General features: G+C 42.6%; 1 protein-coding gene across 1 annotated transcript in view; it reads right to left on the bottom strand.

The window, feature by feature from the left end:
- The window catches only part of SIM1 (SIM bHLH transcription factor 1), a 129,240-nt gene that overhangs the window by 28,532 nt on the left and 73,253 nt on the right, over window positions 1-27,455 (bottom strand). The window contains exon 11 of the mRNA XM_029595364.1: window positions 1,175-1,580. Within this exon, the coding sequence (XP_029451224.1) occupies window positions 1,175-1,580 (406 nt within the window). The remainder of the gene's footprint in view (window positions 1-1,174; window positions 1,581-27,455) is intronic.

Raw genomic sequence — 27,455 nt, 5'->3', positions numbered from 1 at the left:
AGCAGCCATTGCCGCTGTGTCGGAGGATCGCGTGCCGGCAGGCTGCTGGTGCGCGCAACCTGCGCCTGCCCGGAGTCAGGCGCAAAAGGTAAGACAAAGGACAGGGGGGTTAGAGTAGGGCTGATGGGCGAAAGGTTAGGGGAAGGGATGGGAAGATCAGGCTAAGGGGAAGGGAACGGGAGAAGGCAGCACGGCTCGGCGCATGCAAGGTGCACAACTGTGCACCCCCTTGCGCACGCCGACCTCTGATTTTATAACTTGTGCGCGCCTGCACACGCAAATTATAAAATTGGGTGTACATGTGCGTGCGCTAGGTAGCGCGCGCACCCTTTTAAAATCTACCCTAAACATTTATATAAAAATAAGTGCTTAATGTGCTCGACTGTTCTTGTTCATTCTCAGTTCCTGTGATTTATAATCATGTCGGTCCATATGCATTTTATTTTCTCTGGCAGAGGACACTAGAGCTTTGTGATGTGCATGGAGAAGAAAAGAAATCAACATTACGAGGAAGGTTGCAGATAACATAGCACCTCGAAGTTAAGTGACTGTCGATTAATATATATATATATAAAAAACCAACAAAAATAGTAAACAATAATACAGCTCAAATAAGTGACTGATGATTATAAACCTTAAAGACAAATATCGGGTGTGTTAAATTCATGTTTGATGAACCACCTGAGGTATATGATGGTCACTTTGAAATGATAAAAAGCATTCATATAGTCTATACTTAGATATCAAAATAGAATTAATAGTCTATTTTTGCATAGATAGCTCTATGGTATGAGCAAGATCTCATAATTTTTTGTTTTTTATTTTCCCTTAGCAGGTTACCTCTTACTGTCTACACCAAAAGCTAATACATTTGCAAAGCAAAGGTCTACATTATATATTTTATCTAAATTTACTCATTCACAATGTGTCTACATTTGTACATCATTGCTGGATTTTTCTGAGGATGGGCAAGGCTGAATCTGGTTAGATGGGCGTTCAGTTTCTTGTTTGCATTATACCCCAGTTTCTTACCATTCAAGATTCTTAAGAGAAACTGGTACAAGGCTTGCAGATAAATTTCTGAAGTGAACAGTCTGAAGAGTTAGCGGCTCTCTCATTTCTTTTTAAGACATTGCTAAGTTTTCGGAGGTTGGGCATTTGCCATCTCCCTTACCGTGGATCCTGTGGACTGAAGCGATGTGCGGCATGCTGCTTTCGTATCCCTCTCGGCTCTCCGGAGATGATTTTGTAAGGGGAAGTGCTGAACGAGAGCCCCACCAAGTCTCACGCCCCGTCTGTGGGGTGCCCAAGAAGTACCTGCCAGCTTCGCACCTGCCTCCTTCGCAGGCCTGAGTGTGGAAGTGCCTGTCGTCATTCAGCCTGGAGTGGTCCAGAGCAAAACCATAGCACAGGGAGTTTCGATCCGAGTACTGTCTATAGGCACAGGAGACATCGTGATGCTGGGAAGTCGACCTCTCGGCAGGATCCAGTAATTGCGGGGAAGCAGTATCGGTGAGGGGACTGCCGCCCCATTGGCTGTCGTGGTCAGATTCAGATCTCTCTGTGTGGAAACCGGAATACTGGAACACAAAAATAAGATCAGAAAGTGAGCAGAGACGGACAGAAGAGCCACACGTGCCGATATGGGACCTCCCTTCCAATGGGGGTGCACCAGTTCAGGGCCTTCAAACCACAGACGTCTCCAGCCTGATCTCCCTCTTCAAAACCAGCCAGCACTTATTACAACCACACACAAAAAAAAAAAAAAAAGATCACTTCCTTAAAAAAAAAAAAAAAAACAACTGGATATGGACACAGGACTTTCTGCTCACTATTGTTTTATGAGCCACATTCAGGGTTGGCGAATGCACCGCTTATATTGTACTGTTCCATAAATCCTTCTGACTCAATTGCTACCTCCTCATTCAAGGGACAGGCATAAAACTCATCACTGGAAGCTAGGCTCATGCTTTATGTGTTGACTCCTTAGAGGTACTGAGCACGTATGTGATTTGGAAAAAAAATGAAATCATCTGTGTTACTGCCAAAACAGCCGAACTGTTGCGTTTTATGCCTGTCTAGCAGCGGCACTGATATTAGCACATCCCTAACACGTCCGATGCTTTCACTATGCCCGCCGTACTGACTGCCTAATCTACAACCACTGAATTGCATTATTTATCTAGATTATAGTCTGCTTTGCAGGCACCTCAAAGCACTGGGCATGCTTTGAGGTGCCTGCCCCAGAGGGCTCACAATCTGTCTGCACCTGAGGCAACGGAGGGTGAGGTTTAACTTGTCCAAGGTCACAAGGATTTGAGGCCTGCCTTCCCTGGTTTATACCCTGCTACTCTAACCACTAAACTACTCCTCCCCTCTGTTAGAAAATTTGGGAGGACATCCTAATGCCTGGTTCTTCTGACGTGCACAGAATTTTATAAACATTGACGGCTGCTCTTGTATAATATCCTCTTTATATGGTAAATCTGAAGACGTTAGATTATTTTCGCTACTAGACCAATTTAGATGGGTAGATTGCAAATCAGTGACAAGTGCAGCAGCATCTTTAGATGTAAAGTGCCATTTAGTGAATGAATGAATAAACAAATTCAAAACTCCCTTGTACTCTAGGGACTAACGCATAGATCATGAGTTCATATAATGACTTAAAAAGTGCCATGCTGTGCCAGACCACTCCAGACCATTGAATCAAGCCATAGGGATGGATTCATTTTAAACAAATGGATAATCTGAACTGATGTGGACCATTTTAATTTTGGTTTGTTGTACCCAGAATATGCACAAGCCTAACAAAAAACAATTTTAATTTGTTTTTCATTTTGTCAAATAGTGCATACTATCCCATACATGTGTAAATAGCATGTCTGCATACATATGCTATTTTATAAAGTTCAGATATTCATGTGTAACTAGGGTTTGCGCCAGGGCTTAATTTGTGGGGGGAACGGGGGTGGAACGCAGTCCTGGCACTTCTTTTCCGCCTTAAGAGGCAGAGCAGCGGGGGTGTTCAGACCCTCCCCTCCAGGCAGCCTGCAGGAAGAGGAGGGGCTGAGCCTGGAGCACACAGAGAAGAGAACATCCACTCTGCTCCCTAATCCAGACCCTCCCCTCTCGTTCCCCTCCCCCACTCTCCTCCTGTATGAAAGAGAGCAGAAGGGGAAGGGGGTGATACTGAAACGGACATGGCAGAGCAAAGAGCAGACACACAAAAAAAAAAAGATTGAACTAGCACAAATTTGAAACTTGTGAGTAGTAATACCAATTGTCAAGCTTTCAGCCCTGGTCTTGATGAATGCAACTGCAGCTCACAACGTTCATACTTGTGCCAATTCAACCCCTTTTTGTGTCTGTTACCAAGGGCTTAACTGCTGGCAGACCAACTTAGAGTGGCATTCTGCCACCTGTATTCTGTGACCCGGGACAGCGGAGCAGAGCTGGCAGTGTATATCAGTTCTAGCTCCCCTGAGAAAACAGAACAGAGCCAGTATTTATAGGGGTCATTCATGACCCACTGGCCTTTGTAGGAAGCAGAGAAGAGCAGAGTGTGTTGGAGCTGCTTACCCTGAGACAAGGGCAGCCACGTAACTGATTCTGGTATGTATATGTACATGTGAGTAAGTCTACAGTATGGGGTACATTTTAAAACAAAGCGCGTATCTTATAAAATCCGGGGTCGGCGCGCGCAAGGGGGTGCACATTTGTGCAACTTGCGCGTGCCGAGCCCTGCGCGCGCTACCCGTTCCCTCCGCGGCCGCTCCGAAATCGGAGCGGCCTCGGAGGGAACTTTCCTTCCGCCTCCCCCCACCTTCCCCTCCCTTCCCCTACCTAACCCCCCCCCCCCAACCTCTGTCACACAAGTTACGCCTGCTAGAGGCAGGCGTAACTTTGCGCGCTGGGTCGGCTGCCTGGCACCATGTTCCGGTCCAGGGGGCTGGTCCAGAGGCCGCGGCCACACCCCCGGAATGCCCCCGGGCCGAAACCACGCCCACGGCACCGCCGCTGGATGACGCGCTGACCGTGCCACGCCCCCCGACACGCCCCCGGATGATGCGCCGATCGTGTCACGCCCCCGACACACCCACCCCAAAAAAGTCCCGGGACTTACACGCGTCCCGGGGCTTTGCGCACACCGGAAGCCTATGCAATATAGGCTCGGCGCGCACAGGGCCGTTTTTGAAGGATTACGCGCATAACCCTTTTAAAATCCAGCCCTATGTATGTGTGTGTGTGAGAGAGAGAGAGATCTCACCTGGCCCTGGTCCAGCTCCATTGCACAAGTCAAACCTGGCCTTGGCCCCTCCTATCTCACCCCCTCCACAGTTCCACTTCCTTTCTGTCTACAAATTAAGCCCTGGTTTGCGCTAAGTATAAGCAGGTAAAAAAGGGGCATTCTAGGCGTGTTCCAGGGCTAACTCGCATACCTGCTCATAATCTGGTGCAATTGATATTAAATGTCTTTATTGTGACATAGTGAGAATGGTGGGGGAGTCTGGAAGAACTGGGGGCAATTCAGGTTGAAGAGGCAGGAGGGTCTCAATAACTTGCACATAGACTGGGCAAACCAGTGGACTAACTGGTAAAACTGGTAATTTCCTTCACGCGCGCATGTTATAAAATATATGGGCTTATACACATAAAAAATGGCTTACGAGGTAAGTGCTACTTAAAATATATGTGTAAAATCTCCACACGTATATTTTTAAAACTGAAAGTAAAAATACACGTGTACAGCAGTTCATCACCACTTACCCGGATAAGTCCTGACTCGTCCAGTTAAATGGCAACTTTGCTGCTACTTAGATAGATGAATAAGTCTTAAAAGCACTATTTATCCTGCTTAAGACAGTAACTTTAAAATAGGCGTGCGGGCGCACATATCCATGTTGATTGCATGGCCAGATACACGGCAGTTGTATTTCCTGTGCACACATACATGCACATGTTATAGAATAGCCCTGGCGCGTGTATGTGTGCTCCTAACTTTAAGCTTGTGCATGCACAGCTACGTAATCGACTTTGGGATGCGCAGACGCGAGTCCAGCCCCATGACCAGCTTCATCAGTTTTATCCAACCAGTTTGCCCAGTCTAGAGCTAGGCCCTCCAGCCCCCCCTGGTTCTTTATCCTGCATTCCCCCCAGTTAACCCAGACCACTCAAACACTTCGTGAAAGCCTAGAAATAGTTTTATTAAGACTGACACCTCCTCCATAGCAGAAGTAACTCTGCACTGAAATATACCTGGGCATGTGCCAAGGCGTGTGGCTACTTGCACGCATCTCTTGGCCCCACCACGGAATGCCCATGCCCCACCCACATTCCGCCCTTTTTTCCCAATGCGAGATATTTACGCATCGATACTTGTGTGCACATGTGGGCGGCTTATAAAATCGGGTGGACATGAGCATGTGCTAGATGTACGCTCATCTCCCGATTCGGGTTTTTAAAATTCACTTTCATGATAGCTGGATGAGTAGTGCCTTCCAGACTTATTCAGCTAAGTTGCTGAGAGTATAAAAGTACACCAGAGTAACTAGAAATTATTACTACAAAGATCAAATATGATGCTACCAATCAAGCTCACAAGAAGTTTACTTAATTTGTCCAATTTGCAGTTGACATATAATGGCCTAAATCACTTGCTATCCCTTCCCTTCCTGGTAGAAAGCAGTACTTTCTCCAACTGATGACTTAGTAATATATTCTAATCTATGATCTTAATCTGATTACCTATGATCTCTAATAGACCCACTCTTTCTTAAAATTTTGCTTAGGGTTAAGTCACACTTATTTGTCTAAGGTCACTAATAGATACAATTATATACAATTTTTCAAAACCCCCATTTTAGTTATAAAATGTGTTTTTTATCTATTGTATATTCTAAAAAGAATCCTGTTGCCTTAGCTACAAGAGATCAAACCAACCAATAAGAATTACCTGAAGGATTTACTATGGTATTACTAATTAAGCTCTCCCTAAACTTTACTTAAGTGTTCTGACTTTACAAATGACTACATTTATCTAAATTACTTCCTTGTGTTTCTCTGTCAACCAATGTTGTTATTCTGTATAGTACAACTTCTTAATTAGTAGGTTGGGTCTATAAAGTTAGAAAGGAAGTTGGGGGGGGGGGGAATTGAGTGGGGGGAAGGAAGAAACCATTTCTTAAATGCTTACAGGAACATCATCAACAGAACAAAGAAAGAATTCTTCTCTAAAAATAATTCATCACTTCATTTTCGATTCCAGAGCATTATTCTCCTACGTTTCAGCCCTCACCAAACCGTCCACACCTCTCATTCCAGACGACCAAGCCTCCAGTAAAGCCAATGAATTGGCCGACTATTTTGAGAAAAATATCTCCAGTCTCATCTCGCCCCTCACGACGCGACGCCCTTTCCACCATTCCCCTCTACTCTCCCCACAAGCCATCAATGAAACTCATCTGTAGTCTCCTTCGAATCAACTTCTTCGCTAGAAATAGAAAACATCCTCAAGAAAACTAAACCCTCCTCGCACCCGGCAGACCACATTCCATCCAACCTGCTTCGTTCCATCCCAAACATTATTGCCAAGCCACTAGCAGACGTCATAAATTGCTCCCTAGCTCAGGGTCTTGTACCAGATCAACTCAAGCTGGCAATACTCAAACCTCTTTTAAAAAAAACAAATCTTTCTCCATCTGACCCAGCCAACTTCCGCCCCATAGCAAATCTGCCAATGGTAGCCAAGCTCATGGAAAAAGTTGTAAACAAACAACTATCAGAATACCTAGAGGAGAATGACATTCTCGCCCCAATGCAATTTGGCTTCCGCAAGGCACTAAACACTGAATCTTTACTATCTACGCTCTCAGACACCATCCTCCTAAACTTGGAAAAAGGTCAACCTTACCTACTAGCGCTGTTGGATTTGTCCGCAGCTTTTGACACCGTGAACCATACTGTCTTACTTCAGCGACTGGCAGACATTTATTTATTTATTTTATTTATTTATAACTTTTATATACCGGCATTCGTAAAAAAACATCATGTCGGTTTACAGACAACTGAGAAAGGAAATTACAATGATAGATGGAGGAAGGATAGGAAGTTAATAGGTGACAACTTTACTGTAGAGCCAACGGGCGCCACAGTTATTAAATGAGATTACATGTGGTTAACCAGGTTGGACATAAATTAATTATATACAAGAGGCGACAGAGTAGGGGGTAGCGCGGGGTGGGGGATGAAGCGCATAGGGGAGGCGGGGTGGGGTAGGAACTGTACAAGGGGGCAGGTGGTGGCGATGGGAAGGAGAGGTGGTGACTGAATATCAGGAAGCCATAAAATGGATGGGGTGGTGAGGGAGGGAGGGTGTGTAGGGGGGCGGGGGGACACTGTACTAGGGAGAGGGAAATAATGAGTGTTGAGGAGAAGTCAAATGCTAGGGTTGAGAGGCGTTGGGATAGGCCTGTTTAAATAACCAGGTCTTGATTCCTTTTTTGAATTGATTAAGTGAAGGTTCTAGTCGGAGCTCGGTGGGGAGGGAGTTCCAAAGGGTGGGGCCGGCGATGGAGAAGGCTCTCGCTCTGGTGTTTGTGAGGTGAGCAATTTTGAGTGAAGGGGTGTGGAGGGTGCCCGCAAGGGAGTTTCTGGTAGGACGGTTGGCCTGTTGGAAGTGTGGCATATCTTCGATCCAGGGGGAGTTATTTTTATATAGCGTGTTATGTATGATAGTAAGTGTTTTGTATTGAGAGCGATAGGTGATTGGTAGCCAGTGGAGGTTTTGTAATATGGGAGTAATATGATCAGTCTTTCTTGAGTTTGTAAGGATGCGAGCCATGGCATTTTGTAAGATTTGGAGGGGTTTGATTGTGGAAGCTGGAAGGCCTATTAGCAGTGAGTTGCAATAGTCAAGTTTTGATAGTATAGTGGTTTGCATAACGGTACGGAAGTCATGTGCGTGGAGGAGAGGCTTAAGTTTTTTGAGGGTTTGGAGTTTATAGAAGCCCCCTTTTAGGAGTGATTTGATGTGGGATTTGAAGCTAAGTTGTGTATCTAAGAGAACTCCTAGATCTCTGACAGTGGACGGAGGTGTGAGATTTTGTGAAGTGTTCTGTTGCAGTTGGTGAATGGATAAGCTGGGTTGATTAGTAATAATTAGGATTTCAGTTTTTGAAGTATTGAGTGCAAGGTGTAGGTTGGAAAGGAGGGCGTTGATAGATGTGAGGCATGTCTCCCAGAAGTGCAGGGTTTCGTTGAGGGAGTTTTGGATGGGGATAAGTATTTGTACGTCGTCAGCGTACAAGAAGAATTTTAGTCCCAGTTTGGATAATAAGTGGCAAAGAGGGAGAAGGTAGATGTTAAAGAGGGTGGAGGAAAGGGAGGAGCCCTGGGGTACGCCTTGTGAAAGAGGAATGTGTGTGGATTCGGATTTATCAAGTTTGACTAAGTACTTTCTGTGGTCAAGGTAGGAGGAGAACCATGATAGGGCTGTGTTAGAGATGCCTATCTCTGCTAAGCGTGATATTAAGATTTTGTGGTTCACCGTATCAAAAGCTGCTGAGATATCTAAGAGGGCTAGAATGTATGATTGGCCGTGGTCCATGCCTTTTAGGACATTGGCATCAAAGGATCTGCTTTCAACTGGTTCAAATCCTTCCTCGAAAATAGATCTTACAAGGTGAGGATCAACAACAAAGAATCACACCCAGTCAGAGCAAACACAGGAATTCCCCAAGGATCATCTCTCTCACCCACTCTATTTAACATCTACCTCCTCCAGCTATGCCAGTTACTTTCTAACCTAAAACTAACCCACTTCCTTTATGCAGACGACATCCAGATCCTCCATCCCTATTACCAAATCTCTTCACAAAACCTGGTCCCATTGGAACAGCTGCCTTCGAGCAATCAACCAGCTTCTCACTAGCCGCAATCTCGTCCTAAATACTAACAAAACTGAGATCCTACTAATAACTCAGGACAACAACAACACTATTCTCAACTCCTCAAGCCTTTCACAACTAGCCAAAAATACAATTAACCATTCATCACATGTGAGAGACCTGGGGGTTCTGCTCGACAATCAACTTAACCTAAAAAAATTCATAAACAACACAACGAAAGAATGTTTCTTCAAATTGCAGATACTAAAAAAACTAAAACCACTACTACTCCTCCGTGACTTCCGTTTGGTGTTACAATCCATCATCTTGTCCAAAGTGGATTACTGCAACTCCCTCCTGCTGGGACTACCCGCCAACTCAATCAAACCTCTTCAGATGGTCATGAACGCCACAGCCAGGATCCTCACTAATGCCAACAGAAGAGAACATATCACTACCATCCTTCAAAACTTGCACTGGTTACCCATCAAATCCAGGATCCTCTTTAAAGCCCTCATGATGATCCACAAGGCTTTACATAATATCTCCCCCCTCAATCTAACCTTCCAAATAAGGCCACACACCTCAAACAGACCCACTAGAAGAGCATACAAAGACATGCTATATACCCCACCTGCTAAAACCTCTTTAAGGAAGCGCGCCCTCTCAACAGCTGGGCCTCCACTCTGGAACTCGCTCCCACCAGACCTCCGCCAAGAACCCTGCCCTTTGGACTTCAAAAAGAAACTGAAAACCTGGCACTTCAGTCAGGCCTTTTCGGACAGATAATCCCGAAAACCTGGCTCTTCAGTCAGGCCTCTTCGGACAGATAATCCCTTCGCCCTTGATCTCTCTCCCCCTTGAATCCTGCCAATGCTAAACGTCCCATTGCTCATTGTGGTTTTCTCCTACAACTCTCTCCCTTTTCCCTCCTACCGGCTCGTTTCCCCGAGGCTTAGGCCTCTTTTCCCATTCTTCTTATTATTATTAAACTTACTCATTTTAATATTATGTTATATCTACCACATTATATGATAGTGTATTCTCTTATATTGCTAAAGTTTCACATATCTGTTTTATTTCCCCGCACGTTCCTTGTTCCTATGTTACATTTCCCCGCACTGTTTCATTTCCCTGAACGTTCTTTGTTCGTATGTTTCATTGTATACGCCTCCCGGCGACAGTTTACAGTTCCATGTAAACCGGTGCGATATGTATCCTGTACAGGAGCATCGGTATAGAAAAGTTAAAAATAAATAAATAAAATTTCCCTTCTATTTTTTTAAACCTTAGCAGTAATAATATTCAACAAACAAAAAATGCAATGCAAAATGTCCCTTTGTGAAAATAAGCAAAACAAAAGTGATGAAGAAAAAAAAAATCCCCCTTCAAAATAAAGTCTCAGCAGTTGAATTCAAGCCAGAAAATTTATCTTGGTTTGTAGTTCAGTTCCTCCAAGAAAATGGAACAAAGGTTTGTCTACGAAAGGGTGAATTTTCAAAGCCATTTAGGCACATAAAAGTAGGTGCTTGACGCGATTTCATGCAGGCTTTTTTGTGCGCTGAGGAGAGATGTCCCAGGGAGTACAGTTCAGACTTATACACATACTTTTTTTCCAAGTATACACATAAAATAATCTGCACAAATTATGCCCTCAATAGAGCAGGAGTAATTTTTTGTGGGTGAGTTTTGTGCTCGTATTGGGACTTTTTTTTTCTTTTTTTAAATCTAATTTGTGCAGACAAGTGTACTTTGAAAATGTGGGGGCAAAGTCTGCATGTAAAAGTTACGCCCAGACTTCACCCTCACCCGCAAAATTATAAAATTATCTTTCAAAACGCTGAAGCTTTCATAGTGGTTAGAATTCATGTTTTCCTCTTTTATTTATTATCTTCACCATGAGGAACCAAATGTCAAAAGATGCATTGTAGTAAGAACAGATGTAGGCCTTTAAATCACTTTTATCTTACTTTTTACTAATGTATGCCTAAGATGTAAAATATGTCCCTCTTTGCAATGACTATTATTGTACGGAACAGATGGCAAGGGCTTAGATTAAAGTAATACAGTATGTTCCCTGAAATAACTCCTGGTGCTGATGATTCTTCATGAGAACTGTTGCCAGCCACACTATAAAAGAGGCTTTTCTTGCTTTTGAAATATATTGGACACAAAAAGAAAAAGAGCAAGATGTGAGAAGCGGTGGTTACAGCAATTACAGCATTAGGAGAAAAAAAACGGATGAACAGCATAAGTTGCTTTGGAAAATAGAAAGGAAGAGCCATGCCAACCCACCAAAAATAAAGTCAATTAAAATAAACCCAAGAAAGAAGTTAAGCAGAGCTGATACATTTATAAGGCTAATGCATGCCTGGGTTTTGGTTATACTAAAGGACAATTCCTCAGGCATGCATCATTATCCTCATCTCTAACACGAAGGTTGGCAACTGTGGTGTGGCTCAGCTGTCCTCTTTGTTTCTGTATTCGTAATCCCAAACGAATGCATTTGTCTGTGTTGTACAGGTATTGTATGCACAATTACTTTGTTGGTTTTATTTTGACCAGTTAATTTGCTGATTTTTACTATCCTGACTTGTAGCATATAGAGCTTGTACTTATAAATAATTTAATCACAACTTGCAGTTATACCCAAATAATTAAGTAGTGCTATAGCAGCTATTGATTCTGTGAAATTCAGAGGTATGCAAAAGAATTAGACGCAAGACTATATGCTCTTCAGACAGAGAAATCCACTAAGCTGACTCAAACTGCTTTTATGAAGCCTAAAAAAAATGATATTTGGCCTATTTTGGTTTGAAAATTGTAGAATTGAGACTTCTGTGCAGTTGCTAGGATGAGAGATAAGAATTAAGAAACAGTAATTATTCATTCTGTTCACTTAACTTATTCAAGGCAATATTATCAAAGATTTTCTCTTTATTTCACCATAGAATTACATAGCAAAGTCATTTAGTTCAGTGGTCCCCAACCCTGTCCTGGGGACCCCCCCAGCCAGTCAGGTTTTCAGGATATCCACAATGAATATGCATGAGAGAAAATTTGCATGCACTGCCTCCATAACATGCAAAATTTCTCTCATGCATATTCATTGTGGATATCCTAAAGACCCGACTGGCTGGTGGGCCCCCAGGACAGGGTTGGGGACCACTGATTTAGTTGACATAAAATTATGATATTTTATCCATATACTCTCATTGTTTGCCTATGGGAATAATCCTTAATGATCAAGGCCTTGTATCATAAAATAAAATCATAAGCATGACATAGCAGGCCCAAACTTATGGAACAACATTCCACAACATTTAAGCTCAATTCATGACATCAAAGCATTCAAAAAAGAACTAAAGACCTGGTTATTCAGTCAAACTTTTAGAGATGGCGTGGGATAAAAATTCCACCCCCTCTCGAACCATTACATGCTGACGCCCCCATTCCTTTGACGATCACTTTCTATTAAACACTGTCTCATCTCCCCTCTCCCCCCACCCCCTTCTTTCCCTCTCACCTCCCCTTTCTCTGCCCTCATCCCTCTTCCTCTTCCAACCTTCCTCTAGTCTTTACCTGAAGCACCTAACATGCCCCGAGATCCTACACTTACCCATATCCTACTTCAACCTTCTACCGCTCAGATTGTTACTTGTTCCACATAATAATTAATGAATATCATATATTTACTCCTCGTGTAGATTACCTCTTTCATATAAATTTCTCATTTAATATGTTAAATAAGGTTATTCTCTGTGAATGTTAAATATAGTTATAAGTTATTTGTATGTATTACGTTGTTATCCTGTAAACCGGAGTGAAGGCAAAACGCTATACTTCGGTATATAAAAAACCACAAATAAATAAATAAAATAACTTGGATTTTATGTACAATCTAAATCCATCCTTTTATTCTTTGATAACAGGCAAGCTGGCTGTAGTTTAAATGTATGCTACTTTAATTATAAAATTCATAGGAACACAGTTTTAGATCCTTTTTATTCAATAGGTGATAACACAAGTAATATTAGGAAAGATTATTTATTTCAGAGAACAGTTTGTCCCTAGAAGAATTAGTCTGCTAGAAAAAATTAATACCTTGAAAGTACTGCTTATATTCAAACTTAGAATGACCATATTTCTACAAGGGAGAAATTATAACAAGGTTTTCAGCCAACAGCAAGCTTCAGACTGCTTGGCTTCAAGAATAAAAGAAAGAGGTAAGCTGGGATGCTGGATTCCCAGTGCTTTTTCCTTAGGCAGTATTGATTTCTTCTCAGTGCTTCAATTATAATTTTGTATGCAATATAAGCCATATGTATGCCTTATAAATATCATTTTAGTGCAACCACATACAGTCATTTCAGATGCTGTCCTAGCATGTGATGATGGGCAGGGCAGCCATGATGGATGGGAAGTTCCATTCATTGCTATATTACTATGTTAGATAAAATGCCCCCAACAAATGTCTGGGCTAAAAACATTTAGCCAAGTCTACTGACTACTATTAGCATTCCATGAGTTTGTATTGAGCTCTTTTAGAATTGTAGTGATGTGTTCGAAAAAAAGAGGACTCTGATTGGTCCACAGTGTTCTAAATTGAGTCCCATTAGCTTCTGACTGCTCAGATCATACAGAAGTTCAACAATGCAACAATGCTAAGGAATTCAAGACTGTCCCAATATACTTAGCTTTGGAAGTGATTGAAAAAGCAAGTGAAACTAGAACAAACCACAAACTATTGTGCTAATTCTCTAAATTTTTATTTGCTAATGCTCAATCTCCTTCTACAATAAATCCATTTGTGCAATCGTTTTTCATTTAAAAATAGCCTGCCTCAATAAAGCCTAATCAGGGACCAGATTCTTGTTTCATCAATGTTGGTTAAATATGTGAACAACTTGTGCAAATAAAGTATATTGTGAGGCCATCAACTATGCAAAACTTTAAATCATCATCATGGAGCCATTTCACATACAGATAAGGAAGATTTTTAAAAGCAAAAATATCAGACCCTTTCAATCTGCCAGGAATCAGATTTTCATGATCTAAAAATTGATCTGGAAAGGGTAGATCACTGGAAATTTGATCTTAGAATCACAAGCATGGGTTGGATTGGTTCTGGTTCGCATGGTCAACCCAATCTCTGCCACCTCTGTGGACCTACCTGCCTCAGCAGGAATGGTCAGGCTGAGCAGATCGAAGGAAAAGGAACTCTGGGAGATGCAAAGACAGGAAGGAAGGTACCAAGAGAAGGCAAAACAGTGAGAAAAATTACTGAATAGAAAAGAAATATTAAGGAAAAATGGGGGAGAAAAAAGAAGACAAGAACTAGAGGATCACAAAGAGGAGAGAAGACAGCTGGAGTAAAGGGACTGTGGTGAGATGAGCCAGCCCCCAGTCCCATTGAGTCTTTGACTTTTAATTATTTTGCAATTGAGATCCATTGTGGATGAGAATGGCCTTGTGTATTTTAGCGGTAGAAGAGAAGCAAGCTAATGTGGTCCATGTGTACCATGACAAACAGTAAAATACAATATATAATGAAGGCAGGTGGTTCCTATAGCAAGAATGTCACAAATCACACAATACAAGCTTTTTTGATTGTTGTTGTGGTGGTTTTTCTGCTCTATTGCAGTTGAAGAGAGTTATGGAGTACTCCTAACAGGCATCCAAGCAAACACTGATACTCTGGCAGAAATGATACTTAGTATAGCAGTAATACTCACAGCTGTCAAAACAATTAGCAGCAGAATCAAGAAAAAGGAAAAAAAAGCATATTAAAAAGGCTGTAAGGTCCAAACAAGACCAAAGTAAGTCGAAAAACTATTCCTTTGGGTTTGAATCTATAAAACTTTATCATATACATTTAGTACTGCCAGCTGCTTCTACTAGAGGTGCTAGTAGAACACGAGGCAATTCCCAGCAGACCAACCCATCACTAAAAATTATCATTGCCATCATTACCATTATAGGAATAATAATTTAGTCTAACACTGGCAGAAAACCTTCCCCTCGTGCCTCGAATATAAAAATATATGAGCAGGAAAGTAGACACTCGCCATGACACTGCCATCGCTCCATCACAAAGAAGAATTTTCACTATTGTACCAAATTACTTGCTTGCTCATATAAGTCCTTCTGCCTCCATAGAGGAGTATCCGGCCAGGCTTCGTAAGTCTGCTAACAATCAATAGTCCTGAAAAAGAGTTTTCAAGAGGCCGAAGCAACCAGATTCTATTGTAAGCCCTAGTGCATGACCCCTAGCCAAGGACTGTTTCTATGATGCTGGGCTAGATGAGTTGGGAGAAGATATCCCAGGATAGTTGCAAATAAAGGATCATGGCAGTGGATCCCATCTCCAATTCCAAAAAAGCTGGAAGCTGAAAAGGAGCAGAAGGAAACTGCTAGGACCCCCTCTTCCCCTCCCACAAAACTGAAAAATTCCATTGGGTGTACATGCAGTTGGGTGAAGGTCCATAGAATTGGGGAGCAGGGGGAGGCAGGGCAGGGACGCTTCCAAAATCAGACTACATGTGAAACAATGGAAGTAAACAAATGTGGCAAACACAAATTGTGATCTGCTTCTTTCAATATGATTAGTATGAGTTATTCACTGCTTCTTTGAAAAAGATTCAACCACGGTAGTGTACAGCAAGGTAAACCAGTAGGAAACAAGACAGATTATAATAGTAGGAGACATCTTAGTCCTGGGAGGCGGAGGGTGCAGATGACATACAGAGTGCCACATTGAGCATGGTAAATAACTAGCACACATAGATAAGCTCTGCTTCTTTTGAAACTGGTGGGCTGGGAGTAAGGATACAACTATTCCAACTAACACCAATAGCAGATGAAGTGGCAAGGTAGAAGAAGGTAAAAAGGAGAATCTTCACCAGGACAAAAATAATTCTCAAAAAAAATAAAATGAACCCCAGCAACATCCTTGGACCCTGATCTGCCAGAAGCTGCCAGTGTCATCACAAGAGCAGCAGGAGTAGCAGCACATGCAAAACAATGTTGTCTTCATCAATTCTTCACAAACAGGATGCTCTAAGTTCTTTCCCTAGACTGCCATTGATACCCAAGCCATCAGATATTTCTTTTCTGACCGAGTGGGGTTTTGTTTTCTATCCAATGTTGTGGTTAAAAAAAAAAAAAAAAAGATCTTCCTGTAATAGAAGTAATTATTTGGAAGGGGTGCAGGCTACCACTTGAGTCATTATTTGGAAGGGGTGCAGGCTACCACTGGAGTCATCCTGTTGAACTGCTGCTAAATCAAGCAATAGCAATGATCAGAGTAGTCTCGGGGTTGGCCACTGGCAGGTGCTGAACTAGGTGCTAGGCTGGCAGGGAAGCTGCTACTTTGCCTCCAAGCCGCTGGATGCTATGAAGCAAAGTAAGCTAACACAAATAAGAAAACCTTTTTACTGAGTCTGCTGGAAGAACCCATAGTCCTTGGGCCTAGAAAAGGAGTTGCTGGGAACCAAGGCTGCCCCAGGGGGAGGGACCCGCCGTGTGAGATTAAATAATAATAGGGATAAAGAGTCCCCTCTCAAATTCTGTGATTGAAGAGTGGGATAGAAAGGCCTTGTCTGGACCCTCCATTAATGGCGCTGTCATGTGGCCTGCTGGAACTCTTCCCTGACTACAATTTTGGCAACAGGAAGTGATGCAAACATATAGGGAGGAGTCGAGAGAAAATTAAAGAACCAGAGAATCAGTGAGCAAGGGAGAGACATGATCTCAGATCAAATAGCGTCTCAGTAGCAAGGGGCAACTGGGCAGAATGTGTGGAGCAAGAGGTTATTCTGTTGCAACAATATTACCAAGACAGGTTTAGAACTGTATCCTTTCTATGCAGTTGAAATAGTTGTTTGCGATGTCCTGCACATGGCAGTCCCTAAGTTCTAGCTGCCATTCAAAACGCTTTTTCCCCACTAAAAGAATGTTCTAGAGCTCTGCTATACAAACAAGCAGAATTGTATAGGTATCACAGTTCACAATGTTGAGAGAGAGAGAGAGAGAGAGAGAGAGAGAGAGAGAGAGAGAGAGAGAGAGAGAGAGAGAGAGAGAGAGAGAGAGAGAGAGAGAGAGAGAGAGACTTGCTATATTGTCTCTTCCCTAGACAGGTATTTGTATCCCTATGGGAAGCCCACCTAGTAACTCGAGGTGGGGATTAGGTATGAGTGTAGGGGGTTGGGGGCCACTTTCACATTCAACATGAGACGTACAAACAGAGCAGTGGTCTCTTGTGAAGATTTGATGGCCTTCGGAGTGGGGAAACTCACTCCAAGATGAGATTTGGGCAATGTTCTCTCCACCTAGCTTGATGGACACTCTACCTGGGCAACAACAAGCTAGGTGGAGAGAACATTGTCCAAATCTCATCTTGGAGTGAGTTTCCCCACTCCGAAGGCCATCAAATCTTCACAAGAGACCACTGCTCTGTTCGTACGTCTCATGTTGAATGTGAAAGTGGCCCCCAACCCCCTACACTCATACCTAATCCCCACCTCGAGTTACTAGGTGGGCTTCCCATAGGGATACAAATACCTGTCTAGGGAAGAGACAATATAGCAAGTCTCTCTCTCTCTCTCTCTCTCTCTCTCTCTCTCTCTCTCTCTCTCTCTCTCTCTCTCTCTCTCTCTCTCTCTCTCTCTCTCTCTCTCTCTCTCTCTCTCTCTCATGATTCTTTGGGTGTTTTATCGCGCACCGGGGAAACTTTGCGATTTGCGCAAATGTATTCGCGAATGGCGAAACATCGCGGCACGCAAAGTTTCCCCGCTGCATGACAAAAGCCTCATTTGTATGGGAAACGCCCCTTAATGCGTTACCAATGCGATATTGGTAAATGAGGCCCTAAGTTTCAAGGTACTGTATAATCAGTAGCATGACTAAGCCACTGAATATACATGTACATATCCATGCTTAGCCATATAAGTTACAGATACAGCTAACTTGCTCCCCACTACACTACAAGAGCAAATGATTTTATCTTTATTTTAATTATTTTTAATTTCATTTTAATCCATTTATTGTAAGTGATTTATTTATGAACTAATTAATGTTTATTTCAGTTTTATTTTAAGACCAAATTGTATTTTGATTTGTGTAATTTGATTTAAGTATCATGTCTGTTCTTTTCTAAATTTTTACAATGTAAACCGTTGTGAAGGTTGAAAAACTATACATCGGTATATAAAACCGAATAAATAAATAAGACCACAAACTTTGTGGTTAACCTTTTAGCCATATAAGTGACTTATGTGGCTAAGTGGCTGCCACTGAATGTAGGAACATATTCAGCAGCCGCTACTTAACTAGATAAGTTTAACTTATCTGACTAAATAACACTGAACAAATTTTGAATATTGATCTCTATATGCCCTGGTCTCCTTTAGTTCTGCAACCGCAGGAAAGGATACAAAACTCCAGCCATACATACAGAATTCCTTCTCTGAAAAACTGCCAGAGGAAACCAGGGAGTCGGGTGGCAGCCTGCACATCTTCTCTCCCCCACCCTCGACAATAGCCAAGCAGCAGCCATGCAGCACCTCGGGCTAGTTCCCCTTCCTGTGCAGACCAGGGCCAGAGTGTCACGCTTTGAACCACAGGGCCCTACGGTGCCTCCCCATCGCATGACACTCCAGTCCCAGGCTGAACGGAAAGAGGAAGCAGCCTGAGTCACCCTGGTACTGCTGTCCTACCACAAAGCCCACATCAGCATGCGGGCAGAGGGTTTGGGAGGAGTAAGGGAGAGGACTGAGCCTGAATTTGTGAGAATAAGTGAGGGGAACTGAAGAGGAGTGGGGGTAGCAGGGCAACTGGAGGGGTGTAGGGAATATATGTGCGTGTATGAATGAGAAATAGGGATCATTGGGAGAAGGGGGTGTGTAAATTCATCTTCCTTCCTCTCCTGATCCTAGATCTCTCCCTCCTTGATCCAGGCTTCCTCCTTTCTCCTCTCCCTCTATGAGCTCCCCTTTCCTTTTCTCCTCTCACCCCCCCTTTCCAATTCCCCCTCTCCTCCTCTTCATCTCCTATCCTTCTGCCACTCTGCCTGAGATCTCTTCTCCATCTCACTTCTTCAAGATCTTCTTCCCATTCTCCAGATCCCCTGCGATAACCCTATTCCAGGGCTTCCCAAACCTGTCCTGGGCACCACAAAGCCAGTCAGGCTTTTAGGATATCCGCAGTGAATATGCATGTGAGAAATTTGCATTACCATGGAGACCTAGTATATGCAAATTTATCTAATGATTATTCATTGTGGAGACCCTGAAACCCCCAACTGGCTGTGGGGTCCCCAGGACAGGTTTGGGATGCCCTGAGCTATTCTATATCCCTCTCCACCCTTCCCAGCACTGACCACAGAGATCCCTTTTTCCCCCAACATTAGCAAAATAAATTATCCAGGCACAAAAGTAATGTCAAAAACAAAAAGTTGACATCATTTAATATGCAAAGCTGGCAATCCCACTGGGATCTCAACCAGTATTTGACCCTAGTGTTGGATCTGTAGGGAGGTAGGAAGGGAGCGTGCCATTTTGCTACAGCTCCATCACTAGAGCAGGCTACACTTAGGAAGAGCGTGAGAATGAAGTGAGTGTGAAGCAAAAGGCTTTATTTTGCTTCTTGCTCTATTCCTATTCAGCTTGAAGTCACATCTTTCTTGAGTAGAATAAGACGTAAGGCAACTTCTTCTTAGTCCACAACCTGTGATTAATAGAGTGAGTCTCAATGATTTTTTTTACTTCAGTTTTGTGAGTTCATCTATCCCTGTTGCGTATGGGATTCCATGCCTGCACTGAGTGAGGCTGGGAAGAGGGGGGGAAAAAAACCTCTAACTCACATCCAATGTTTAGATTGGGGCAACTCTGAGTTTTGAGTACTTTTGCTGTTTTGGGGGTTTTGTTTCAGGAAGACATTTTTCTACCCACCCTTTCTGCTCAAGAGACGAGTGGGGAAAGAAGTAGTTTTCTCTTTCCCTGCTGTATGATTTTCAGGATCTTCCAACTCAAAAGATCCAGTATAGCATCTGAAAAGAGAAGTGGGAGTTTGAAGAAGATCATCTGGAGAGAAAACAGAAGAAACTGGAGAGGTCTTGAACGAGTAGATGTGACTCGGTTATTTTCACTTTCGAATAATAGAAGGACTAGGTAGGGGGCATTCCATGAAGTTAGCAAGTAGCACATTTAAGACTAATCGGAGAAAATTCTTTTTCACTCAACGCACAATAAAGCTCTGGAATTTGTTGCCAGAGGATGTGGTTAGTGCAGTTAGTGTAGCTGGGTTCAAAAAAGGTTTGGATAAGTTCTTGGAGGAGAAGTCCATTAATGGCTATTAATCAATTTTACTTAGGGAATAGCCACTGCTATTAATTGCATCAGTAGCATGGGATCTTCTTAGTGTTTGGGTAATTGCCAGGTTCTTGTGGCCTGGTTTTGGCCTCTGTTGGAAACAGGATGCTGGGCTTGATGGACCCTTGGTCTGACCCAGCATGGCAATTTCTTATGTTCTTATCCTTCACAGGAGTCTCTACCCTGAGAGAACAGGAAGAAGAGGAGTGGAGTCTAGCAGTGGACCATAGATATTTTTGGAAGGGAAGAACCACCGAATGTAGAAGATTCCATTCCACCCTAGGCACCTTATTTCTCCACTTCCTTGAAAGAGAGGAGAAACCCTGGGACAAATACCTCAGGAACACATACCCTGATTACATTTGAAGTTGGAGTTGGGTCTGAACATGGATGGAAGCATGTCTGGTGCCAATATATTGACACAGATCAAGTATCACAATCAACATTTATTTTGGAACATCCAACCTCCACTCTGGTCTATCTGCATCAGAAATCACAAGGACATAAGCTCTAAGCTTGTACTCCCTGGAAAGACTTTTACCCAATGACCTGCTCCCTGAAGGTATATCTTTTCCCCCATTCATAGAATTCATGACAGGGTTGGGGAGACCTGATAATGACTAAACCCTGGTATTCAGTGTGACTTCATAGCAGAACCTATGTTCAATCCCCCGGCAGACATGGGACCTTAGAGTTGCCCACTGCCTTTGCCAACCTCTCCTGCTCTTCACCCAACAGGAGCTGACCCTGAAAGTGTTGCCTAGCCAAATCAGTCATAGAGAAAGAGACTGCTGATTAGAGGTACCTCCAGAGAAACCGCAGAAGTGTTATCATGGAAACTATCCCTCTGGCTGAGGAGCACACCACTAGAAGAGGAGCTACATATATTCATGCAAATATGCCACAGGATTTCAGAAACTTTGCTACAGAATTTTCTAATTCTTGCTGCAGGACATGGGGCTATGATTATATGATACTGACAGGTTTATTTGACTGTTGGTTCTTCATTGCCTTCCTCATTATCACAATAAGCATCATCATTATACAGTGATTATTATTATTACAAAACTCTATGGCACCAATAGCACTAGTGGGACCTGAGAAATTTGGCAGAATTAAACTGCTCTTTGAATTTGCTAACTTAGCAAACATTTCATGTATTCTCAGGATGGGAGATTTTGTGCACTGATAGATGAAGGAATCTATACCTGTTAAGTCAATTTTTTCAGTTACACTGTGTGTGCTCCTCATTGGAGGAATTTAAGGAGCAGGCAGTTTACATGCAGGCCTCCTTTTTAGAAACTTATATCCATGAAAGGTAATCAAGAAAACCTACAAGAGGGTGCACTTTTGTGATCGCAAATGGTTGCTCTGTAAACAAATCTCCCAGTACTAATGATAGGGTTGTTTGTGTTTTACCACATATCCCCATCACACATAAGGTGGTGAACATTATTAGGTCTCACTGGTCGATGCCGAGAGAATGTGATGTCTTCAAAGAGTTTCCTATGTTTGCTTATAAGCATGAGAAGAACCTGAGAGATGAGTTGGTCTCTTCTTTTCTATCAGACTCTTAAGAATGTAGATGTCAATACGCCTAGGGGCCATCATCCCTGAGGTGGTTGTAGTGTTTGTGGTGTCTCTTTAACTTTAGAAACATTTGAACATCCTAAAACATTATTTATTTATTTTATTGATTTTATATACTGTCATTCGGTTAGACCATCATAACGGTTTACAAATTAGAACATTAGCTAATACAATAATTCAGAATAGAATACATAAATTAAAACTTAAAAACAGTGCTAAAATAATTACAAATATAATGGGGGCCTGAACTCCTGCTAATATTTCAAATTCTGTCTGGGAGATGTTCCTGGAATGCTTTGGTGAAAAGCCAGGTTTTCAGGTTTAGCCTAAATAGTTTAGGGTCTGGTTGTGTTTGAAGGGATAATGGTAACGTGTTCAAGATTTTGGGGCCTGCTACGGAAATTGCTCGGATGCGAACATTACATAGATGGGCTGTTCTTACGGATGGAATTGTTAAAAGGCCTTTACCAGCAGAATGAAGGTTTCTCTCTGGAACGTGTAGCCTAATTGCTGTGTTTAGCCAGTCTGTTTGTTCACCGTTAATGATCTTGTGTAGGTAACATAGAACCTTAGATTCGATCCAATGTTTTATCGGAAGCCAGTGTAATGACATCAGTATGGGCGTAATGTGGTTGATTTTCTTTTTACCTGTCAGTAGTCTTGCAGCTGAATTCTGTAGGACTTGTAAGGGATGTAAGGTGGCAACAGGCAGACTAAGTAACATAGAATTGCAATAATCAATATTGGCGAAGATTATGAGTTGTAGTACGGTCCTGAAATTGTTTGTGGGTAGTAGAGGTTTTAGGCATCTCAGGGTTAATAATTTGTGGTATCCGTCCTTCACTTTTAGGGCAATGTGTTTTTTCAAGTTAAGTTCACTGTTAAGAAAATACCAAAGTCTCTGGTAAAAGTTGTTAATTCAATTTCATTGTGGGAGTTGTCGACTTTGAGAGGTGGAAGGTTGTTTATGACCATTTTTCGATCCAGGAATAATATCTCTGTTTTATTTATATTCAGTATGAGTTTCATGTGATTTAATAACATCTTTATTACTGATAAATACATAGAGGTTGTTTTAAGCACTTTTCAACGGAATCCTGAATCGGTACCAGAAACTGAATGTCATCGGCATAAAGAAGTAAGTCAGGCCCAATTCCAATTGCGATCTTCCACCAATTGTCAGTCCAAACATTAGATATACATTATTGTATGTCCTTATGCACTATTATATGTGGGTAAAACTTCCCATTGCCTGAAAACAAGGATCATTGATCATTGAACATAGTAGTAACTTGAAACACTTCTGGGTTGAGGAACCTTTAGTACAGCATTGGATGGAAGTATGGCATTAGATTACAGATTTGCAGGATTTTGCTTTACAGCAAGTCAGTGTCCATCAAGATCTCTGATTAAATTTGAACAAAGATGGATTTATCGGCTGGACTCTGATACCATGTGGTCTTAATCAAAAAACAGAATTGGGTGTATTTTTGAGATTGGAATTTATCCTTTGAAATTTCTTTGTATTTTCATTTTATTAGATTTCTATTGAGAGATTATGGAGTAACAGAGGTATTTTCCTTCTATTCAAGAAGGGTTAATGGTGATTGGTTAGTCATTTTGAGATGACTCATTTTGATTGGTACATTTGACTGATGGCAAGGAATATAAGTATAGGTGGAATATGAACGTCCGCTTTCTGTGTCTTGACTGTGGTCAGCGCAATGGTATTATGAGACATATTCTTTATGAGATCTTTGAAGTGAGATGGTAAGCCAGTATTGTCACTTTTTGTTATTTGTTAATTACAATAGTGTGATTTTTTTTTTAGGTTCCTAAGATGGTTTTTGTTTCAGCGTTTATTTTCTTTGAAGTATTTTTTTTATTTTAGCCTACCCCGCAGTTTTTAAAATTTTGGTGTTTTGCAGTGATGCCTTGCTCTCTACTGGTTTAAAGGTATGTATTAGATAAATATAATTTTTTATGGTTTTCAGCTGCCCATATACAAAAAATGTTCTTGAAGAAATTGTAGATAGAAAGTTTGGGTGTTGTGTATTTTAAAAAATTCTTTTGTTTCTCTTTTTACCAGTTATTGGCAAGCGGGATGCCAGCGGCTGAAGCCGATGAAAAACACTTAGAAGGATATTCCTTTATTAACTGAGTTTGCAGTAAAAAATATTTTAGTTTTTGAATACACGGGATTAAAAGTTGGTAAGTTTTTACCAATACAATCATTATAATTTGTTATGGAATTTTTTGATGCAATATGTCTGTGTAATAATATTTTTTGTATATATATTCTCTGTGGTTTAGTTCCCCCTGAAGCAGCCTCATTTTTAAGGCGAAACTCATGCCCCAGTCGGGATTCTAATTGTTGGACCACAAGAGGATGCTGTGCCTCCCAGCTGCGTTGGTGCCGCGACTGGGCCTGCTCACCTCGCGCTGCCCTCCACTAGCTCCGACCTGGCCATGGCTGCCAACTCCTGACTTCCCTGACGCTCTCCTCAGGCGTCCTCGGCTCCATCCACAGCACAGGACTCGCAGCAGAGCTCTCGCAGGGGCTCCACGTCCTCCATCTCTTCGGCCCCACCCCTAGGCGCGCACGCAGCCGACGTCTCTCTATTTAAAGGGCTCAGCGTGGGAAACCCGACTCGGACGCCTCCCGATGATGTCATGTAGAAGCCCTATTTAAAGCAAGGCCCTGTCCCTAGGACCTTCGCCTTGGCAATAGGGTCGACACCTCGGTGTTTCGAGTTTGCCTGTTCCTTGTTCCTGTGCCTGATCCTGCGTTCCAGTGTCTCCTTGTTCCAGTGTTCCCGTGTCCCAGCGTCTCCGTGTTCCAGTGTTCCCCTGGTCCTCCATGTCTTCCAGCATCTGTCTTGTTCCTGCTCCACGTTCCCTGCTAGTACCCTTCAGACTGATTCTCGGTACTGACCTCAGCTTGCCTGACTATGATTGACCACTGCCTGGACCTGACCTTTGCCTGCCTGACCATGTTGACCCCTGCCTGGAACTGACCTCTGCCTGCCTGACCACGTTGACCACTGCCTGGAACTGACCCTCGCTTGCCTTGACTATGCTCGGACTGACCTTGGAACTGACCCTTGCTTTGATTGACCACTTCTGGATGTATACCCTGGCTTTGACCCTTGCGCTTCACTCGGACACTCTCTTCTTGCCTGTGACCACCAGACCGACCTGCTTGGACTCTGTCCATGGCCTTCATCTGACTAGACCCACAGGTGCTGCCTGTTCCGCCCGGAGAACCTTCCTGAACTGCTATCTCCCTGAGGATTCCGGAGTCTCCCGTTCAGGTCTGGTCCATCCTCTCTGCATCAGCCGCGCACCCTTACTCATGGTGGGCACACCGCTACCTCTCCAGGCGACCCTCTGAGGCCCACCTAAGTCCAGGTGGTCCGAGTACCCAAGAGCTCAACCTGCGGAAACCCCAGACTGTTATTGGCGAAGCTTCAGCTAGCCTCTATCTCCTTGTGTGCTCCACCTCCTGGTGGCAGGTGCTCTCTGGGTCCGACCAGAGGGCCGTACCAATCCTGCGCCAGGCCAAGGGTCCACCTCCAGCGCAACAGAGGAAGAGATTATTGCATTCCAATTGGAAACTATTGTTTGGTTTGCAAGAAAAAGGGATCGCTATTGAAAGTTATATTGTTGCAATTCAAGAGCAAGATTAAGTTGTAATAGACTATTTCTTCCATAAAGAATACCCATATATTGTAAATTTAATTAGAAAATTATGCTCCTCTGAATCTCAGTTAGGTGATTTGTTATTTTATGAGGTGATTGTTTGTATGAATAGCTAAGTATTCTGGTATGTATGGATGTGTGATTTTTTATTTTCTGTCATAATGTTTTATTATAACATTTGTGACATATGAGTATGTATTGAGAATTTGTATACAGTATGGATATAGATATATAAAATATATGGAAACTAATGTGTATTAAAATTAATAGTATAATAAAAATATTTTAAAGTTACTATTTTAGGATTTTATTGAAGTTAATTATATGCTGACCCTTCTGGCTGAGGTAGATTTTGTGTACCCCCACTGTTTTGTACATGCTCTCAATTTGAAAAAATAGTATACAGGAAGTTCTGGCTATTACCCAAAATATGTTAGTATTTCAGACAGACACTCTGTGACAGCATGCTGAAAGCCATGAGAGCTGTAGAAACAGAATGATTTACTGCAGCATCTGCTTAAGAAAGAAGCTATCACCATGTGGAATCTGACTTACTTGCTACAGAGACCACATGAACAACAAAATGCCACATCCAGCTATACTAATGTTGGTGTAGAGAGAGAGAGCTTTCCTCACTCTGGGTCACTGGAAGCTGATGGTCTACCTGGGTAAGCTCCTTCAACCTTTTGAAGGGGCTTCTGGAGAAGTGAGTGTTGACAGTGCCAGTTCAGCCAAGCCATCCCTCTCATAAGGCTCCTCCCGAAACAAAATGAAAAGCAAAAGGAAAAATTCTATCAACAAGCTTTCAGGCATGTTTGCCTTGTCTAAAAAACTCTATTTTGCCTTAAATCAAGATCTAGGGATTTTAATACTGAACTGAGCATTATATGTTGGCAACAACATTGGATGAAAGTTTAAAACGCCTCAGACTTATTTCACCTTGAGCATACAGTTGCAAGCCCCTATAGATAGCAGACATGGAAGCATCCTCTGACTCCAGTTGCTTCTGTTTCTAAGCCTACTACAATAATGTTTACCTTATCACTGCATTCAGTTCAGACGAGAAGCTGTCACATAAGAGCAAACAAGCATTGGGGTCCATATTGAGTGTGTAGGGACATTCCGGGGATGCTCCAGGGTGGAGTTAAGTAGCCGGCTAAGGGACCGATGCAATACAGTGCGCTCGGCCAAGCACACTGTTTAACCTGCAGGAAGATGCGGGTTTTGCAGGCGCCTCCACAACGCCTGTCCAATGCACAGCAAAACTAACCGCGCTCATCACATGCAAACGCAATGCAAAAAGAAATGTGCGTCCTACGCTCAAAAATTAACACCTGCCTAGAGCAGGTGTTAATTGCTGAGCATTCCCAAAAGTTATACAGAAAAGCAGAAAATGCTGCTTTTCTGTACATCCTTCTACATAATATCGTTGCGATATTAAGTAGAAGGAACAAAAACTTTGAAAAAGTTAATAAAAATAAAAGCTGAATAGCCAGTGCCTGTGCGCTGATTAGGAAAATGGACTCCAATGAATTAAGAGTCCATTTTCTAAATCGGCAGACAGCCGATTGCTCATGGGCTTTCACTGTCAAGGAGGTGCTAGAGGCACGCAAGTGACCCTAGAACCTCCTTGACCATTCAACCCCTAATTTAAATATTGCGCCCCCAGGACGGGTGCCTAGGGGTGCATTAGGAAAGCAGGCACTGAACACTCAGCACCCACTTTCAGCGCGTCTTAATTGCATCGGCCCCCTATGTTATCTTGCTAACTCTGGTCGTGCTGTAGAGTAGTACAAAGCTTAGCTTGCCGCACAAGGTTATCCAGCTAACTTTAAGATAGTCGGGTATATTCAATAGTGTGACTGCGCCACTGAATATTAGCTTTTCCGGCTAACTTTGCATGCTG

The sequence above is a fragment of the Rhinatrema bivittatum genome, chromosome 3 (genome assembly GCF_901001135.1).
Source record: "Rhinatrema bivittatum chromosome 3, aRhiBiv1.1, whole genome shotgun sequence".
Lineage (NCBI taxonomy): Eukaryota > Metazoa > Chordata > Amphibia > Gymnophiona > Rhinatrematidae > Rhinatrema > Rhinatrema bivittatum.
Note: the sequence above shows the minus strand (reverse complement) of the source record. Positions and strands in the feature narration are given on the sequence as shown.